The sequence below is a fragment of the Vombatus ursinus genome, unplaced genomic scaffold, assembly GCF_900497805.2.
Source record: "Vombatus ursinus unplaced genomic scaffold, bare-nosed wombat genome assembly UNPS02014798.1, whole genome shotgun sequence".
NCBI lineage: Eukaryota > Metazoa > Chordata > Mammalia > Diprotodontia > Vombatidae > Vombatus > Vombatus ursinus.
The window spans coordinates 56,041,080-56,059,823 of record NW_020954576.1 but is presented as its reverse complement, the minus strand read 5'-3'; the positions used below and the strand labels follow the sequence as shown (position 1 = coordinate 56,059,823).

The following is an 18,744-nucleotide window of genomic DNA, read 5'->3' as shown; positions in this document are numbered from 1 at the left end:
AGACATCATCTATAAATGAAGCATGTAGAGAAGGGGGTAATTCCAGAGGCTGGAGCTGGCTCTTGTCTCTCTGGCACAGTTCTGAGGAAGAACCACAGCTCCTTGGAGGAGAGGAGGGTGAAGAAGCCTAGGCTTTGGCATCCCAGAAACAGGAGGGACTTCAGCAACCATCAGCTGTGAATGACCTTTTGCCAAATGTTCTCTCTAGGCTTGAGTTCAATTTCCCCCTGGACCCTTGTATGTTTTTGTGGGAGTGTGACAGACTTTTGGGAGATGTTTTGTACTAATGTAAGGTATTCCCTTAGTAAATATCTCTTTCTAAAATTTACTCAAGGCTTAAATGATTCTCAATTGATAATCTGGAAGTGGGGGGGGGCAAGACACATCGATAGGGCTTAAACTCATGAATTTAGAGAATCACCCTTGACTCCTCAGGGGTACCCCTAGAACCCTGAAAGGGGATGTGTAGCCAAGCTCTTCAGACCCACCTCATCAGTGGGAGTGAAACTTGGGATGTTGGCCACAAAATACTTATTAAATGCAATTACACATTACCAAAAAGGAAGCCTTTTGAAACTGAAACATTTAACCACATCCAGGGCTCCAGGGAAGGTTTCAGAAATGGCAGTTCTGCTAGGTGCTTTGCATTAATCTGAGAAATCCTTTGAGAAATCTTGATTTGGAGTATTAAAGGTGAGTCACATAATGAGCATGAGAAAATCCAAAGGCTTCCCCTAGCATTTCACAGCCAGATTTTCAGAATGCTAATTGATAGGAGTTTAAGATCCAGGATCCCTCCCCTTCTGCCCCTCCCTACCAAACAAAATTTCTCTGAGGGCTTATCTTTTTTTTGGCTAGGCAATGGGGTTAAGTGACTTGCCCAGGGTCACACAGCTAGTGAGTATCATGTGTCTGAGGCTAGATTTGAACTCAGGTCCTCCTGACTCCACAGCCAGTACTCTATCCACTGCACCACCTAGCTGCCCCTGAGGGCTTATCTCTTACTCAACTTATCACCCATTTTTCACAGACTTTTGGGGACCCCAAGCACCTTTGACTACTGTTTGGCTCAGGGTGTGTGCACAGGCACTTTCAGGGGAGTGGTATGGCTTACATCTCTGTTCATATATCCATAATATCCATTATTATGCTTGCAGTGAATTCCGTCAAATATGAAATGTCCATAATAAAAAGCAGAGACTGAAATATGTTGTTCAAACCATTTACAAATGAATTATTTACCATTTTGGATTTCCCAAACCTCTGTTCCCCTCCATTAGTCTCAGTAACCGAGTTTATCTTCAAGGCTGCTGCTTATTAAGGAGCATAAAACGGCACTGGTTCCATAGGAGGAGGAGCCAGCCTGTTAGCATATGGCTATCTGCCTGATTATTACAAAGTGTGTCCTGTGGCTAAAGACAGAAGTTATATATGCCCCAGTGATAACCGAAACTAGGTCACGTGGAAGATTCTTCTCCTTCCTTCCCACCTCCCACTCAAAAACTTCTCCTTGGCTTCATTCCAACTTCTCTGGCCCCGCCTCCTCCCCATCCAAGGCACCCAATTCCTTCCTGACAAATAAGTGTTCCCACCTCATCTGTCTGAGTTCTCCCTCCAGAAGCCTATTAAAACCAACTGGGGGAGTGGCGGTTTATCTGTTGTCGCCCCTTGAAGAGACGAGTGAGTAAAATAAATATAGGGCAACACGATTGGCTGGAAAAAGATGTCCTTCAAAATCCTAGGGTTTTTATTTTGTTGTTTGTTTGTCTGTTTGTTTTAAACAGCAGACTCTCTACAAAGAACAAAGCAAAGGCTAAAAGAATGAGGGGTACCATGAAGCCTATGAACTTTCCAGCTCGTTTCAACCAACACTGTGGACTCCTAAGGACTATCGTTCCAGTACCTAGGGATACTGAACCCCTACTAAAGCCTACTCTTCCCTTCCGGTGGTGGGGAGAGAATTCCTAGCCCCTGGGATCAGGAGAGCCCCCCATACCAGAAGCAACTGTACCTCCCAGCCTGACAGGTCCTGATTTTGAGGCAGAAGAGGAAACTGAGGCATAAAAGATATGCATGCATAATCCTTCTCTGAGCCACAGGTCCAAATCCTGGGGATCTCTTTCCTAGCCACCACCCCTTTACCAATGCTCCTGAAGGGGGCGGGGCTGGGTGTTGGCAGATCCAGGATGTGAGATCCTGGATGAAAGAAAAGGTATAGTGTTTGGGGCCTGCCAGACAGCAGGACAGAATAGGTAATGTCCAGGGGTCCTGCTTTACCGAACTGGCAAACAAGCCAAGGGAAGTGAACAGGTAAGGGGAAGGGGGAGAAGTTGACTGGGTGCAGGGGAGAAATCATCTGGGGGGGGGGTTGAAGGAAAAAAAGGAGAGGATAGAGAGAATTCTCACCCTTCCTCCTACTGCCCTCCATTAAGAGGATGGAACTTGGCGACCCAGAACTGCTGGATATCTTGTTGGAACCTTCAGAAGACATAACCATAAGGGCCTTCCCAGAGCTGGCAGGCCCCTCCTCATTCCAAGAGCCAGAGCAAACTGGACTACAAGATCCAGGGCTGGAAGGCTGGGAACCTGGTGGGAGCAGCAGCTGTGTGAGTGTGAGGGCTGGACAGAAATAGTGGGGGAAGGGGAGCAAAAATGGGAGTGGATGGTATAGCCCAAAGAGGAGAAGGCTGAGTAAGGAATAATGGAGCTCTTGGCTCAAAAATGGCCAGTAGGTAGCTTCTCTAGATCAGGGATGAATTGTCCTATTGCTTCCCACCTCCACAGAAGAAAGCAGCTGAAACTGTAGCATTAGATGTTCTGGGCAGACTTTGGAAAGATTTCCTAGTTCTATATACATATGCTTCCCCTTCACTGTCCCAGGGCCTTCAGGAGAGTGAGCCTGATGATTTCCTGAACCTACTCATTGACCCCAATGAGGTCTATCAGTCCAGAGTTTCTCCAGGAAGTGACAGTGGTATCTCTGAGGAGCCTGGTCATCCAGACAGCCCCCCAGGCCCTATGGTTCTCAGTCCTCCTGCCTTCTATGAGGTTGTCTATGAGACTGGGGCCCTAGAAGGGCTGCAAGGAGAAACTGACCCCACCAGCTCTGGGCTCATCTCTATCCAGCTAGGTTAGTGTTCTCTCCACTTCCTGCCAGTCAAACCCTAACCTTAATCCCTACTGTCCTGCACAATCCAAACTCCACCTCTCATCTCAGTATCTTTATACTGACCATCTCATGACTTGGAATGCATTCTTTCCTCTCTTCTACCTCACAGAATTCTTTCTTCAAGATGAAGTTCAAGCAGCACCTCTTATTAAGAAGCTTTTCCTACATCTCCTCAATAGCTACTGCTCTCCCTGCTTAGTAACTTAATTTTTAGCTATATTGTATTTATTACATAGCCATATATTCATGTATGCATTGGCTCCCCCATCGGCCTGTAAGCTCTTTGAAGAGAGATATTGTTTCATTCTTTCTATTTTTATCCCCAGCACCTTCCACAGTGCCTGACACACAGAAGGCACTTGATAAATACTTGTTGATTAACTAATTGGTGGGTGGGGGTGCCAACAGAGATTTCTAGGTCCCCAGCTCAGGTCCTCCCTCTCCATCTGCGATCAACACTTCAGAGAGTGCTGACTTTGCACTGTCTCCAGTCCCCCATCTCTAATTCTGGCAGTTCACTTGGTCTGCTTCCAATTTCAGTCCCGTCCCCCATCCCGGTCCTCCCCCTGCCCCATTCTAATCTTTTTTTTTTAGCCTTCTATTTGTCCATCTGCCCAGGTCAGTGGAGTCCCCCACTGTTGATCCCGGATGCCTGCATCATCAGTGAGCCTCCCTCAAGTCCTCCTGCCCACCCAGAGTCTAGAATAGGTACAGGAGTCTTGGTGCCTCCTGAGACACTGGTGAGTCCTTCTGGCTGCTTTCCTTCTCTCTCCCTATATCAAATACAAAGAGTTCAAACACTGGGTACCTGCAAAAAGAAGAGACACGGCAGGTAGAAGACAGGTACGATGGATGCACAGATGAGGTTCAGGATGTGCATCAAAGACCAACTCTGCCTGTAAAAATAGCAAGATAGTGGAAATAATCGACTTAAAGACAAGAAAGAGACCGGGGTAAGGTATGGGTTAGGAGATACAACTCCTATCCACTCAGCTCGGGAAAACCTATCATGCTTGCCTGAACAAGACAGACTTGTACAGAGAACTGATCCGGCATAACTGGGGTCAGGGAAGGCAAGGAGAGAGGCAAGATACACAATAGAAATAGTAGGAGTCAATCTTACTGCCTTCCCAAAGGACAGGCAGACTTAGGAGAAGTACAAAAGCTCAAGCCACTTTCCTTTCCCTGACATAGAAAAGCAATTCCCAGGCAAACGGGGAAATGTCCAATGGTTCCTTTGGGATCCACTCCACAGAGTTGCATATGGAATAGGGCCAGTAATGACATTTCATAAATGGACAGTAATTTATAAGTTACAAAAGTGCTTAACATGAGTAATGTTTGAGTTCTACAACAGTACTGAGATGAGCAGAGCAAATACAATTATCTCTAATTTTAAAGATAAGGAAAGAGTTTAAGTGACTTGCCCAAGGTTCCACAGAGTCAATAGTGAAAGAGTTACTGACTAGGGGACTCCCCAGGAGCACACCGCCTCCTCACTGAGAAGAAGTGGTGCCTCCTTTAGGGGACTCTCAATTTAGAGGTACTGTCAAAGGCCTTGAATTTGCAGTCAGGAGAGAACTGGGTTTGAATCCTGATTTTGATTTATTAACTGTATTTTTACTTTATTTACTTCACAGTTCTGCTTTGAAGAGAGTGCTTTTGTAAACCTTAAAGCATTTTAGAAATCTCTAACATTGCAGATAGAGGGCTGGTCTTGGATTCAGGAAGACCTGACTTCAAATCCTGCCCTAGACACTTCTTGGGTGACCTTGGGAAAGTCACTTGACCTTTCTAAGCTTCAGTTTCCTATTTGTAAAATGTGGATAATAAGAGCACTTACCTTTCAGGGATAATAAGAGGACTTACCTTTCGGGGTTGTGAATGAGAAAATATATGTGAAATGCTTTCAAATCTTAAAGTGCCCTTTAAATGTTGGTTGCTATTACTAATGATGAACTATATTCTAAACTACAGCCCAAAGATGATTCATGGGATCAAGGCAAATCACAAGATAAATGTGAGATGAAGAAAAAAATCCCAGCATGGATGGGAAGGTGTCATCAAGGGGTTTCCTGGGGAGAACTGAGGCACTCAGACTTCTCCTCTGCTTAGAGCCCTCCCTCCACAGCCTATAGCTGCTAAAGCCCTTGGGTGAAAAGACATTACACCCTTAATACCTTCTCCAGAGTCTTTTCACTTGAGATGTGGTATAAAGTCCCTGCTGGAAATCCCATTTGGCAGGCAGGCCTTTGCCCCAGGAAAGCTGCAGCTGGAAACTAGAACTATACAGCTTTCCTGGGCCCAGCACCCTTCACTTCCCACTTCGTGGAAGCTGTCACCATTCCTAAGACCATCTGTCCCAGTGCTGTGATGTAAAGTAAGGCAAATATCCCCATTTGTTGATGAGAAAACTAAATATCAGAAAAGTTAAGGAACTTGCCCAGAGTCATACAGTCAGTAAGCCAAAACCAGGATTCAAACCCAGTTCTCTCTTGACTGCAAGTTCAAGGCCCTTGAAAATGCCCCTAGATTGGGAGTTCCCTAAAAGAGGCACCATGCCTTCCCATGGGAGAGGAGGAGTGCTCCTGGGGTCTGTTTCAATCATTACCATTTTCTGATGCCCTTCCCTTATAATTTCAGTAGCTATGCCCTTCTCAGATGTCTTTCTTCCCCAAGTATCTGAAGTAATTGCTGGAAAAATATGTCTTGGGAACTGTCCATTGGAAATTCCCAGGACTTGAAATGTTTGTTTTTAACATGAATTGAATGGCAAAAAGAAAGGCCTCAGTTCCTGTTCCATGTTGCTGCAAGTCCCACTGGTTCGGAGCTTCCAGATGGGAAAGGGCAAGTAGAGAGGTGTGTATGCTAACAGGGGGGAATTCTCCTTCTCATCTCCTTCTCTTTTCTGTCACCCACCAGCTGCACTGCCCAGCACTGTTCCTGACGGATGAAGAGAAGCGGCTATTGGGACAAGAAGGAGTATCTCTGCCCTACCACCTACCCCTCACCAAGGTAACCCCATCTTTGAACATACTAACAGTGAGGTCCTCATCATGTCCCCTGAGGAGCCAAGACCTCAGCAAACACTGGGGAAATAGTAAGGGTTCAACTCAAATGTCAAGAGAATTATTAACAGCCTACTACTCTGTACTGGGCATTTTACTAAGCACTGTGGCGCTAAGAGCTCAACACTCAGCCCTGTTCCTCCGGGTCCACAGGCAGAAGAAAGAGTCCTTAAGAAGGTGAGAAGGAAAATCAGAAACAAGCAGTCTGCTCAGGACAGCCGGAGACGCAAGAAAGAATACATAGATGGTCTGGAGACTAGGTACATACTTCATCATACCCCAATGTGAGCCCTTAGCCTCTTCCTCAATCCATTTCAAGGTACACATCACATGGGCAGCAAACTCATACTTTGTTCTCTTCAGTTACCAATCATCTCTCATTTGCCAGATCTGAATGCCTCTTCTTAATCCCCATCTTCTTCATCTCTTCTCTCCAGCATTTGATACCAATTGCCACCCTCTCCTCTCAGATACTGTCTTTTCTGGATTTCCATGACTATACTTCCTCATCCTTCTCCTATCTGACTGCTCCTCAGTCCCCTTTGCTGGTTTATCATCCATATCATGTCCCCTAATTGTGGGGTATGCCAAGACAATGTCCTAAGCCCTCTTCTCTTTTCTCTCACTTGGTGACTATCACCCATGGGTCTATCATCTCTATGCAGATGACTCCTTGATCTATATATCGAGTCCTATTTTCTCTTCTGAGCTCTAGTCCCATATCACCAGCTGCCTACCAGACATTTTAAAATAGATGTCTCACAAACATTTCAAACTCAATACACCTAAAATAGAACTCTCCATCTTTCCCCCCCAAACAACCCCCCCTTCCAATCTTTCCTATTTGTGTCAAAGTCACAATCATCCTTTTATTCTCCTAAGTTTATAATCTCACCATTATCCATCCTTGACTCCTCACTCTTCTCCCTCTCCTACATCCAATCAGTTGCCAGACTTTGTTTTTACATCTTTCTCATCCAACGTCTTCTCACTACCCACATACGCCATCACTTCATGCCAGGCCTTCACCACTCACCTGGATGACTGTAATAGCCTCCTAATTGGTGTCTCTGCCCCAAGTCTCTCCTCACATTCATTGCTTCTTCACACAACTGAAAGTGATTGGCTCCCAATGGCCCCCTAGGATTAAAAACAACTCCTCCAGCATTTATAGCCTTTCATAACCTGGTCTCAGCCCATCTTTTCTGCCTCATGCTATATTATTCCCCTTCCTACATTATGTAGGACTAATTGGCCTTCATTCTTGCACACTGTATTTGACCCAGACAAAGCTTCCTTGAAAGAATATTGGTGAGTCTGACAAAAATAGGGAAGTTTAGGAGAGAGGGTTTGGGAGAAAAGAAGTTGTTTTGGATGCACTGAGTTTGAGATGTCTATGGGACATTTAGTTTGAAAGGTCCAGTAGGCATTTGGTGATATAGGAGTGGAGCTCAGCAGAGACTGAGGCTGCTATACCTAGAATACACTCCTTTCTCCTCCTCACCTCTCAGTCTCTTAGAATTCCTAGTTTCCTTCAAGGCTTAGCTCAATCACCATCTTTTACAGTCCTTCCTGGTTCCCCCAGGAACTAGTGCTCTTCCTTCCAAAACCACCTTGTATTTATTTTGTATTAATATAGGATCTTTTCTCTCCCAATAGAATGTAACCTTAAGGGAAGGGACTGTTTCAATTTTGTCTTTTTATCTTCAATGCCTAGCAAGTGGAAGGAACTTTAGTGCTTTGCTGATTATGTGGGTAAACAAATGTGCGTTGACTTGCTCACCTGGTTTGGGCACCATGTGATCCCCATCCCTAAGTCTCTTTCCCCCTCATCCCAGGGTGGCTGCCTGTTCGGTGCAGAATCAGCAGCTGCAGAAGAAGCTGCAGGAGCTGGAGAGACACAATGTGTGAGTGAAACAGAGGTGGTGGAGAAGATATGGGCATACAGGTGTTACCTGCCATGCTCAGAGGCCAGAAACACACTGTCTCTTTTTTCCTCCCCTCCTAGCTCCTTAGTGGCCGAACTTCAACAGCTCCAGGCACTCATTGCTCAGACCTCTAACAAGGCTGCCCAGACCAGCACTTGTGTCCTGGTAATGGTTCCTCCCCAAACCCCATCTAAATTTGTCATCCCCTTTTCCTCCTTCCATTCCCTCATTTTGACACCAGATTTCTCTCCTTTTTGTTAGATCCTCATACTCTCCTTAACTCTCATCATCCTTCCCAGCTTCAGCCCCTTTCCCAGGGAACAGCCAACTGGGCCTGATACGTACAAGCCTAGTGGAGGTGAGGTGTTGTAGGAACTATTGGTGTGGGTGATTAAAGGTCATCTTTGCCAAGCAAAGGGCAACAGGCTGGAGCCCAGGAAAATTCTCCCCCTAAACCTTTTCCTTCACTCTTCACAGTTATCTCCAGAAACATCTTGACTCACAAGGATGTGCCTGACAGCTTGAGGACCCTGGTATCACAGCCTGGAAATAGGGGTGTCAATGGTTCCTCAGGGGGAGTGCTGAAGGAGGGTGGGAAGCAGCCAGGCCACAGGGAGAGGGGCAGACCTGTGCAGCATGCTGATGAGATGTAAGGCAGATTTGGTAAAAAGGTGAAGGGCCTGGGAGGCCACCACAGAAATCATTCAACTCTGGGGATTGGGTTACCCCTGACCACTCCCCCACCCCACCAGTCTTCACACCCTATGGCAGAAGGCTGGAGTAAGATGTTACTCTAGAGAAAGTGAGGTAGTACTCTTCTCTGCTTCCCTAACGGGATATTACAAGGTGAAAGGTTTGAGCTCTGATAAGTGGAGCAATTTGGGAGGGGGGAAGAGAAGAGGTGTGCTGCTTTAAAATAAACTTGTAACTTCTACCTGGTTTATAAACTTAACCTCTATTTCGTTTCATGGCTCTCCTAGTAGTCTGTGCTCATATGGACTCACTTAAGCCTCAACCATGGTAGAGGGAGAAAGGAAACAAAGCTGAGGAGACTGGGGACATAGCTTCCTCCCACAATCTATTTTTTTTGTTCTGACCCCCCTACCCCCAAACAAACAAAACTATCATTAGTTGTGGGATTGTTTTTATTTTATTCTTTCATTATCAAGGAAACAAAAGGTGAAGGGCAAAGGAAGAAGATAAAGGAATAGGGTTCCAGGGCCAGGGTCACCCCATACAACCTTCTCCCCATCAGGCCAGCTGTTACCCTTCTCCACCATGCCCTGTTGGGGCAAAAGGCTTGAATGTCGGGATAGCAGGGGGCTGGGGGCTTATATGGACTCAATCTGTTTTCGGACCTTTTCCAGGGCCTTTCGGTCCAGTGATCTCTGACGAAGGATCACAAGGCAGGCAAAGACTGCAGCCACTCCCACCACAGCCCCCTCAAACTTCCAAAACAGGTGTCGCTCCATCATTGCTGAGCGGCAGCTGAGACAGCAGGGAAACAGTCTATCACAGCCAGTAGTGCAAACGTCAAAATTTGATTAAGCCCCTCTCAGTTTAACTCCCATTCCAATAAACCCATTAAAAGAGAAATGGGGGGGGGGGAGAACAGGGAGAGGAGGAGTAATTTGTCACATCAGCTACAATGGAGCGTCTGGCCTTGGCACAGGAAAGAAAGGTAAGGGGATACTGACCTTTTGAACTCATCTCTCTTGGACACAGAACAACTGATTTTCTCCACAAAGCCAGTGGTTCCACATTCAGGAGTGGTTTTCTGTGGAGGAGGAACGGGGAATAGAGGGAATAATTAAAATGTGGCTGGGAAACGGCCAATAGGGCTTTGAGACAGCTGTTGAGCCCTATGACTCAGAGATACCCAAGAAGGAGAAGAAGAGTGGCTCTTCCACCAAAAGAGAGAGGGGCAAGGGGGATGGGAGAGGAAGGGAGGAAGAGAGAAGAGTGCGTAGATGAATGGTGCAGTACACTCACAGCCTGGAAGGTGGTACAAGGGGCACACTCCTCAGCCACCACAAAGTCCTCCACCAACCAGCAAGGCATGGACACCAAAGTGCTTACTGGAAAAAGAGAAAAATGCCAAGCACCCAGCCCCAGATCACGCCGTGTGTGTGTGAGAGGAGGCCCCCACTGAGCGATCACTGATAAGAAAGCAGGCCTGATCCCGGTTCCGCTCCCTCCCACCCCGTGGTTCCCCAATCGTTAAGATGGGCCATCCTCTCCATCCCTCATCGGGGGCGCCCCCCCACCCTCATTTTCTCCCATCTTGCCCAGGGAAGGCCGGCACGGCTCACCTCGGCACCCCTGGCCCTTCACTTACCAGACTGCTTCTCCCTGGCGGCGGCCTCAGTCAGGCTGCGGAGAGAGGCGGCGCGGGTCAGACAGAAGACGCCCGACCCACGCCGGTCACCAGCCCGAGGACCTGACCCTGACCCCTGACCCCTGACCTGGGGCCGCGCGCCCAGGGTCCCCCGCACTCCCCTCCCCCTCCCGCTCACCCAAGCTCCAAGAAGAAGGCGAAGAGCACCCAGCCGGAGAAGATGAGAAGGGTCCGCGCGTTGTAGGGCGGCGTCTCGGGGACATCGATCCAGTACTGCTCCCGATGCATCGGGAGTAAGGGGCGCATGGCGCCGCACCTGCCGAGACAAAGGCGTCTAGGGCCGGACCGACAAGCGGGAGGCGCTCACCCACCTCAGCCCAGCTCCTCCACCGCTGGGCAGAGACTCGCCCCCGCAGCACTCCCAGCAGTCCCCGCGAAAGGCGGGGGGAGAGAAGAGGGGTACTGTCGCGACAGCGGGCGCGATCGCAATGGGGGCGTGCCTACCACGACGGCTCGGATCAGTCCGCAAGTGTTTTTTGCTTGTCCAGGCGTAGACCGCCCAGCCCGGTCTGGGAGGTTTTAGGGAGGAAAATCCCGCTGAGCAGACGCGACTCAAGAACGAGACAGATTCTCAATTGGTCTTCCGCTCCCAGCACCGCCATGTTGTCACGCGAGAGACTCTGGGACACGCCCCTTTCCCCGCCCCCCTAGCCCCAGAGACTGAGAAGATGAGTCCGGGCAGTGGGCGGTGCCAGCAAAAGGCACTGGTGTTTCTTCCCCCCACCGCCCACCCCTGTCTACGGGCCTATCGCTTAGCCGGCCTACGCGCGTGGTATTGTGGTACTTGTAGTTCTCTCCGAATGGAGAGATGGCACTGCCTTCTGGGAATTGCAGTTCTCAGGTGGGTCGACGTTCGTGTATGGAGCCCTGGCTCATAGCAGCTCGGCTTTTCTGGCTGGGGCCACCCTTTTTTTCAACGGGTAGGAGGAAGGCAGGGGTTGTTTATTAGAGTGACTTGTTTCTCTACGTTTAGACCCCAGTTTACCCATTTAGATGTTGGATTCGTAATCCAAACATATGCTTCTGGTCTTTCTGCTGCATGAGTTAACTCCATTCCTCATATAATTTATGACCGAAAACCAAAATTCTGGGGTTTTACAGATTAGGCTTAATATTGGGGTCTTTTTACTGAGATTTGTGGAGGGAGTTCATTTCCTCAGGTCTGGACCTGATGTCAGGAAGACGAGGTCAAATCCTGCATCACACACTAACTGTGTGACCCTAGGCAAGTCACTTGTCTTCCTTCGTTTCCTCAAATGTAAAATGGGATAATAATGGCACCTTTCTCCCAGGGTTGTTGTGAGGGTCAAATGAAATAATATTTATAAAACACTTAGCATAGTGTCTGGCACATAGTAGGCACGATAAATTCACTTCCCTTTCCCTTCCCACCAGTTTTTTTGGGAATGTAATTTGGCATGTCTATATCCATATGGAAAAGGGTAAGAGCCCTTAGGAGTTCTCACATAAGACAGTCTAATAAAACATCAAATACAACACAAATATTGTTTAACCCAATAAAAAGATGGTGAAGGAATTGCACCAAACTCATAAACGGTCAAAACAACTTTCCTTCCCTCTTTTATAGGTGTCCTTTCCCCCCAGGGGCCAATATAGTCCTCTCGATTTAGAAAATCAGATTAGGATTGAATTCCTTCTGTCCCAATCGTCCAAAGAAGGACAAGTACTTGGAATTTCTGTAGACCTGCATTGTCCATATAACTCAGAGCAGAGAAGGTCAGAATCCAGCCTTGTTCCTCTTTGTCCCTTCGTGCTCCTTCTATGCTTGCTCTCTAAGGCTATGCCGCACCCTAGAGAGCCCTCACGAATATTCAATCTTCCTTTCCAAAGAAGAGTCCAGAGTGTAACCCCTCCTCTTTGCCCCTTTTTCTGCTTTCTGTTACTGCCTTTTTTCTCTATGGCCTCAATTCTAATTTCTCTGTCTGGCTCTTGTACTCTCATCCTGTAGCTCTCCAGCTTCCCTTTAAATGAACAAGGGTGGAGCCCAGGTGTATAACAAATCATCCTTATTGTGCTGTTAAAAGAGGGAAAGGCAAATATTCAGGGCAAGAGTACACACTTCATTCAACATTTAACCTTGTTAAAGAGATACTCAGAAGGATTCAGGGAGTCATACTAGGTAAGTTCTTCCTGGGCATACCATATATCCTCAAAGTTCATATGCCCACATTTGACAGGAGCCTAGATTCTCTGACTGCTGACTAGAAGGAGATTTGGTTGTAATTGCTGGAATACAATAGTAAATTTGATTTTTTTTTTCCACTTCCAAAAAACAAATAAATTTCTCTTTGTTTCTGACCCCCTTAGATGAAGGATGCCTATTGCCTAGATTATCACGTGCAGTTGGATGGATTGTCCATACAACTGATATCTCAGTGTACAATGTGGATGGACAATTGTCTAGGAAAAAGAGAAAGGGCTAGCTTGCATTTGAGAAATTGTGCAGGGCTTTTGAAGACCCCAAGTTTCTCTTTGAAGTGTAATATCATCATTTTAATGTGTGTATCTTTGCAGAGATGCTTTGCAACACACAGTTTCTGATGAATCAAATTTTAACAAATTGGATAAAATACGAAGAGGTCTTATGGAGGGACATACACACGTTTGAAATTTGTGTACACATACACATTCACATATGTGTGTGTGTGTGTGTGTGTATACACACCATACTTTACCTGACAGACTGTAAGCTCTGCTGTGCTCCACTGCTGCTGCTGCAACCTTCATACCAGACTACCAGTGACCTTCCCTGGGAGGAGCTAAGCCACTTGATTCTCCATTTGCTACAACTTGTAGCCTCATGTTTACCCAGTCATTTTCCTTCCAGCCACTGTTTGCTTATTACCCCCATCCTCCCATTGCCTCTGGAAAGGATAAGTCAGTTGACTATCCTATTGTTTGATGTGCCATCTTTGTGATTTCTCAGACCAGGAGTCTCTTCCTAGCCACCATTCTTCTCTATATGTTGTCTCCTCTGTGCTATTAGAATGTGAGCTCCTCGAGGGGAAGGATTGTCTTGCTTTTGTACTTGTATCCCCAGCTGCTTAATCACAATGCTTGACACACAGTAACAGCTTAATAAATACTTTTTGTTCATTCATTTATTGCTTGAGGGTGAGGACAGGACCGTTTCATTTTTGTTTCATAGCACAGTGCCTAGCACAGTGTCTGGGACTTAGGTCTTAATAGATGCTTGTTGACTGATTTATTGAAGCTTTAAGAGTATCTGACCAACTTGACCCTCCTAACCCCTACCATTTCTTCTCTATACCCTCAGATCTAAAATGTCCCAATCTCCCCAGATCTTGTTCACTTGTTTTTCCTTGGGTATTCAGACTGCTTTCCAAAGCTTCTAGCTTCCTGCGTGGGAGAGCCAATACTTCCCTATGATTGATCGGTAAACATCTGTAGCTCACATGATTGCTTTTCTTTGTTACATAATCTCATCTGTGCTCTCACTGCTGCTAGGCAATCCTACCATACCTCCGTTATCGACTCACTATCCTGCTCTCCACAATGGTGTTTCCCAATCTTTTCATCCCTCCTCAAACCTCCCAGGGCTCCCCCTCTCCCCACTCTCAGCTGAGAACCTTGCTCTTCTCCCCTCCTCCTCATCTCCTGTCACTCAGATACCTTCTGTCACCATCTCCTTTTCACCCTTGCCTCACATGATGAAATGGCCTTGCTCCTTAACTAGGCTAACCCCTGTCTACTTGTTCAAGTGATCTCATTCCATCCCTTCTCCTCCTCCAGTCCTCTATGTCATACCAACTTTTCCTCATTTTCGATTTCTTCCTCTCTGCTAACTCATTCTCTGTTGCCTACAAACATGCCCTTTTCTCCCCCATCCTGAAAAAAACCTTCACTTGATACTTTCTTCCCCACTATTATCCTATATCTCTTCTGCCCTTTGTAGCTAAATTCCTCAAAAAGTCCTCTACTGATAGGTGCCTCCACTTTCTTCTCACTCTCTTCTAGACCTAAAAATTCAACTTTGAACATCATTCCACCAAAACTACTCCTTCCAATGTTACTAATGATCTCTTAGTTGCCAAATCCAATAGCCTTTTCTCAATCCTCATTCCCCCAACCTCTCTGCAGCCTTTGACACTATAATCACTCTCTCCTCCTTGATATTCTCTTCTCTCTAGATTTTTGGCATACCCCCTCTCTCCTGGTTTTCCTCCTACCTATCCAACTGCTCCTTCTCTGTCTCCTTTGCTGGATCCTTCTCCAGATCACAACCTTTAACCATAGGTGTCCCTCAAGGTTCTGTCATGGGCCCTCTTCTCTGATGCTTTTATACCACTCCACTAGGTGATCTCATCAGCTCCCATGGATTTAATTACCATCTCTATATTGATGATTCTCAAATCTACCTTGCCTGCCCCAGTCTCTCTGGGAGAGTGCCTTTCACTGGCTTTCAGACATTTTCAACTAGATGTCCACTAGACATCTTAAACTCATTATCTTTCCCCCTAAGCCCTCTCCTACCTCCTACCTTCCCTATTACTGTAAAAGGCAACACCATCCTCGGTCCCTTAGGCTTGAAACCTAGAAGTTGTAGTGGATTCCTCACTATCTCTTCCCCTCCCTCTGCCCCTTCCCCACATCCAAACTGTTTCCAAGGCCTATTGATTTCACCTTTGCAACATCTCTCCAATATGCCCCCTTCTCTCCACTACACTGACCCTTCTCTAGAGCAGGTCATCATCACCTCACATTCCAGTCCATTTCTTATTCAGCCACTGAAGTGATTTTCCTAAAATGCAGTTCTGAACATGTCACCCTCCCCTACTCAATAAACTCCAGTGGCTCCCTATTGCCTCCAGGAGTAAATACAAAATGCTCTTTTTGGCATTCAAAGCTCTTCATAACCTAGCCCTCTCTTCCCTTTCCAGTCTTCTTCCACCCTACTCCCTGACACCTTTTCTTCAGTACAATTAGACTCACATCCTGGCTGTTCCACGAACAAGACTTGAACATCTCTTGGCTCTAGACATTCTCTCTGGCTGTCCTCCGAGCCTGGAATGTTCCCCCTCCTTCACTCTGACTGCCAACCTCCCTGGCTTCCTTTAAGTCCCAACCAGAATCCCACCTTCCTAAAGAAGCCTTCACCAACTCCTCTTAATTCTAGTGGCTTCCCTTTGTTAATTATTTCCTATTTATGCTGCACATAGATTACTTTGCATATATTTGTTTGCGTGTTGTCTTCTCCATTAAACTATCAGCTCATTGAAGGCAAGGACCCTCCTTTGGCCATTTTTTTTTTTTTGTATCCTTTTGCTCTTAGCACAGCACCTCACACATAGTAGACACTTCATCTTTGATTTATTGATTAACCCAATGATGCTTACCTGTCCTAAGCAACCTTCAAAAACTGAACATTTGCCTTATGTAACCTCCAGCTTAGCTTTTGACTCCTTGGTCCCATGTTTTAAATAACTAGTTTAACTGTCAGGTATCAGTTCTTTGCTAGTTACTTGAGTTCTGGGCACCAGATTATAAAAAAAGACATTGATGAGCTGGAGTATGTTCAGAGGACAACAATCAGGATGTTTAGAGGCCATGGCACGTGAGGAATGGGTGAAAGAAATGCTAACATTTGTCTGCAGAAAATTTATGGTGGAGATGGGGTGGGGTGAGGAGAAGGGGGCATCTCCATTTGAAGGGCTGTCTTAAAGAACGGTTAGATTCATTCTGCTTAGTACCAGAGGACAGAGTTACAGATTTAGAAGCAATGAGTAGAAGTTACACAGAGGCTAGGTATGAAGAAAAACTTTCCAGCATTTAGAGCTATCCTGCAGTGGACCAGACTACCTCCACAAGTAATGAATTCCCTTTCACAGGAGGTCTTCAGAGACCCTGGATGAGTGCTTGTTGGGAATTTTGCATATGAGATTCATGTTGGGTTAGGAGTTGGTCTCTGGGCTCCCTTCCAAACCCGAAATACTATGATTGTATCAGTAGCCTCCTAAAGGATAAAGACCAGGTCTGTTTAGTTTCCTTTGTCTGATGCTTGATACAACACCATGCACAAGGAAGTAATTAATAAAAACTTCTGGGTAAATGTAAGGGCCAAATCTGGTTCTCAGATCCTAGGATCGAAAGGCCAAACTCCCTTCTCACCCTTCTTTCTTGCTAATCCTGTTCCACTTTCCCTTCTTCCAGAAAGCTCCCTAAGCTAATGCTTCAGTATCAAAGTTAGAAAGGATCTCAGCAGCAGCTGTACCATCCATACCTGACCAAGGATGCCCCTTGATGATATCTGACTTTCCCTAAAGATCTTCTCGTTGTTAGGAAGTTAAATATTATTATATCCATTTTATAAATGAGGAAACAAACTCAGAGGAGGTGAGATTTGTCCATGGTCACAAAGACAGTAAATGTTAGCATTTGAACCTAACTCTCTTTTAGTGTCTAATGCTTTCCCACTCTGCCATTGCTGCCTCCTATGTTTCCCTTAGTTCTTCCTGTGTCCCTAATGCTAGGTGGCCTAATGGATAGAGCGCTGTGCCTGGAGTCAGGAAGAACTGAGTGCAAATCCTGCCTCAGACACTTGTAGCTGTGTGACTTTGGGCTTCTTCACTTCAGTTTTCTGTTTTGTTTGTTTTCTCAACTGTAAAATGGAAATAATAAAAGCACCTGCCTTCCAGGGCTGTTATGAGGATTGAATGGGATAATATTTACAAAGTACTTAAGTGCTACAGAAATGCTAGCTATTATTATTAATTATGTTTTAAGGTTTATCTAGCAAGATCCTCTCTTTGTTCTGGTTGTGTTTCCCTACTCTGGGATGAGTTTGATAGTTTCCTAAGAGTGTGAAGACATGGGAGAAATGGGGGAGAAATAGACAAGAAACAGACACTACAGCTAGGTGGTAGTGGTAAGTAGGCTGGAAGGGGCACAGATAATAGTGACAACCAGGATGGGGAGAAGGAATGATCAAAAACAAGAACATTTGTGCAAATGTTGGTCTTTAATGCTAACAAAGACCTTCCAGGCTTAGAGTGATAAGAGTCCCCATTCCCCCATTTTTGGGGAGGGTGTGCAGAGGGAGAGGACTGAGCTAAGCCTGCTAAGCTCCCTGCCCCCACCTAGACCCCAGGGGATGACCCAGTAACAGAAGGAAATCTATGTATATACATTTAGTGTTTGTGCTGGAGATTTGGAGGGGAGGAAGGAGAAGAGGTCAGGAAAGATACCCCTTCCCCCCCCCCCACATGTCTTCTCATTTCACTTTCCCCATTCCCTTCTCTCACCTCCTTTGCTCATTCCTCTCACTGTCTCACTTTCTACTTGCCCTTTTTATTAGTTACCTTTCTAATTTCTTTTTCTCCCTTTCTCTCTCTCTCCTCTCCTCTCCTCTCTCTCCCTCCCTTTCATGTCCTCCTTCCCCTCCCAAATCTCTAAGTCCCTTAGATGACTCCTCTCCCTTTTTCCCTCCTTTTCCCTCCCTCTCGCTGAAATCCAGCAGGCCCAGCCTCTGGGCCAGGGGCTGGGAGGACTTGGGTCCTGGACTGGGGTCATCAGCAGCTATTAACCCAAGGAGCACTTGGTACCACTCTTCTTCTCACAGCTCTTCAGATCAGTAACTGGGGGAACCTTGTTGCTGTTGCCCTGTGGGAAAGAACAGTCTAATGAGAGGGTGGCAGACAGGACTGTGGAGGTGAGATGGGATGATGGCTGTGAGCTGAGAAGGGTTGGGCTAATGGAAGACTTGGGGGACATCTGGGGCGCCACTTTTCCAGGGGAGAAGCTGTATGATGACTCCCACTACCAGAATATCAACTCACTGATCTCCGATTCGATTTGAGCAGTATGTCCCGGGCCAGAGAACTGAAGGCCTAGAGGAAATAGAGAAGGAAAGTAGTTATGGGTGACATTAGGGCAACCTGAGGTGGGAAGTGCAATTGACCCTCCAGTTCCCTCACCTCATCCACATTCAGGCTTGACTTGGCACTCGTCTCAAAGAATCGGATTCCATGTTCTCGGGCCAGCTTTGGGGTAGATGAGAAAGAAAAAGGATGGGTTATCCCCATTCTTCCCCTATTCCTTACTTCAGTCTCTGGGCTTCTTGGTCCTCTCTCCCCATTCCTTTCCTTTCCTTTCCTCTCCTGTCCCACCAATCTGAATTCAGCCAGCCCCAACCCCAGTTGT

At 46.5% G+C, this 18,744-nt stretch overlaps 3 protein-coding genes across 4 annotated transcripts in view; 1 reads left to right on the top strand and 2 right to left on the bottom strand.

Moving 5' to 3' along the window:
- Positions 1-1,373: 1,373 nt before the first annotated feature.
- LOC114049993 (cyclic AMP-responsive element-binding protein 3-like protein 4) lies at positions 1,374-9,121 on the top strand. Its single transcript, XM_027871488.1, has 10 exons — positions 1,374-2,310; positions 2,433-2,606; positions 2,881-3,130; positions 3,788-3,909; positions 6,092-6,184; positions 6,391-6,497; positions 8,076-8,144; positions 8,246-8,330; positions 8,427-8,523; positions 8,643-9,121. Exons 2-10 carry the CDS (start codon positions 2,436-2,438, stop codon positions 8,816-8,818), a joined length of 1,170 nt encoding a protein of 389 aa, XP_027727289.1. The 5' UTR covers positions 1,374-2,310; positions 2,433-2,435; the 3' UTR covers positions 8,819-9,121.
- Positions 9,122-9,292: 171 nt separating this feature from the next.
- Positions 9,293-11,186, bottom strand: LOC114049926 (protein JTB-like). 2 transcript variants are annotated; one of them, XM_027871393.1, is made up of 6 exons: positions 11,008-11,186; positions 10,682-10,819; positions 10,504-10,538; positions 10,158-10,243; positions 9,863-9,942; positions 9,293-9,674 (listed from the first exon to the last, which is right to left on the bottom strand). In XM_027871393.1, exons 2-6 carry the CDS (start codon positions 10,807-10,809, stop codon positions 9,497-9,499), a joined length of 507 nt encoding a protein of 168 aa, XP_027727194.1. In that variant the 5' UTR covers positions 10,810-10,819; positions 11,008-11,186; the 3' UTR covers positions 9,293-9,496. The 2 variants fall into 2 exon arrangements, with proteins under 2 accessions (XP_027727194.1, XP_027727195.1); XM_027871394.1 differs by having other exon boundaries at positions 9,293-9,653; positions 11,008-11,184.
- Positions 11,187-17,544: 6,358 nt separating this feature from the next.
- LOC114049870 (ras-related protein Rab-13) overlaps positions 17,545-18,744 on the bottom strand; it is a 7,714-nt gene continuing 6,514 nt past the window's right edge. Inside the window, exons 6-8 of the mRNA XM_027871315.1 lie at positions 18,519-18,584; positions 18,381-18,431; positions 17,545-18,204 (exon numbers count right to left, since the gene is read on the bottom strand). Of these exons, the coding sequence (XP_027727116.1) occupies positions 18,124-18,204; positions 18,381-18,431; positions 18,519-18,584 (198 nt within the window). The 3' untranslated portion in view covers positions 17,545-18,123. The remainder of the gene's footprint in view (positions 18,205-18,380; positions 18,432-18,518; positions 18,585-18,744) is intronic.